General features: G+C 53.6%; 1 protein-coding gene across 1 annotated transcript; it reads left to right on the top strand.

The window, feature by feature from the left end:
- Positions 1 to 1,012, top strand: hoxd12a (homeobox D12a; the record flags this gene model as incomplete). The annotated part of the gene is made up of 2 exons (XM_079731504.1): positions 1 to 559; positions 777 to 1,012. 2 exons carry the CDS (start codon positions 1 to 3, stop codon positions 1,010 to 1,012), a joined length of 795 nt encoding a protein of 264 aa, XP_079587630.1.

A 1,012-nucleotide genomic window follows, 5' to 3' on the forward strand; every position in this document is an offset into this window, starting at 1 on the left:
ATGGAAATGTGCGAACGGAATCATCCTTTGAATGCCGGTTATGTTGGTTCACTGCTGAATTTCCCTCCTCCGGAGTCGCTGTATTTCTCCAACTTCCAGCGGGGCAATGGAGCCCACATCCCCGCGCTCCACCCGCTCCCCTACAACAGGAGGGATGTGTGCACGCTCCCGTGGACATCCTCAAGTTCATGCACGCCGCCACCACAGGGCCACCACCACCGTGGCTTCGGAGGATACTCCCCACCGTTCCTCTCCGGCCCGGTGTCTCTGAACCCCGGCCTCTCGGCCAGCAGCCCGGCCAAAGGCCCCGCGGACGAGCCGAACCGATACTGCTTTCAGGACTCGACCCATAAGGCTCTTGAGGAATCGGGTAAACAATCGCACCTTTTCGTGGAGGACCATCATGGGATTCCCTCCGCCCGCAGATCTTCCAGCAGATACGAGTATTCGGATCCCTCGGACGGTCGCCCTGCAGCGTCTATAACCTCACTTGATCCGAATTCCGTGAACGCAGCGAGTGTGCACGGCCGGAGCCAGAACTCAGTCCATCAGTCCTCCAGTAAGCTTCCCGTTCGTTGGAGGAGGTGGATTATTATTAAGAAATATTATGAAAGTACATGTTTTGCAATAAAGGACAGATTATTTTAGTATCCCGAGGTTTGTCTTGGGTCCCTGGGGGCCCCTAGCAGCCGATAGTGTATGTGTTTTCTGTAGATTCTAACCTTTCGTGTTGTGATAACGTGTGAACGGTTCGGTGTGTGTGCTTCTCGTTGCAGGCGCGTCATGGTGCTCATCCCAAACCAGGACGAGGAAGAAGAGAAAGCCTTACACCAAACCGCAGCTCGCTGAACTTGAGAATGAGTTCATGATGAATGAGTTCATCAACAGGCAGAAGAGGAAAGAGCTGTCGCACAGACTGGACCTGAGCGATCAACAGGTGAAAATATGGTTTCAGAACCGCCGGATGAAGAAGAAACGATTGATGATGCGGGAGCAAGCATTCTCGTATTGA

This window comes from Pollachius pollachius, assembly GCF_949987615.1.
Source record: "Pollachius pollachius genome assembly, chromosome: 3".
In the NCBI taxonomy this organism is placed as follows: domain Eukaryota; kingdom Metazoa; phylum Chordata; class Actinopteri; order Gadiformes; family Gadidae; genus Pollachius; species Pollachius pollachius.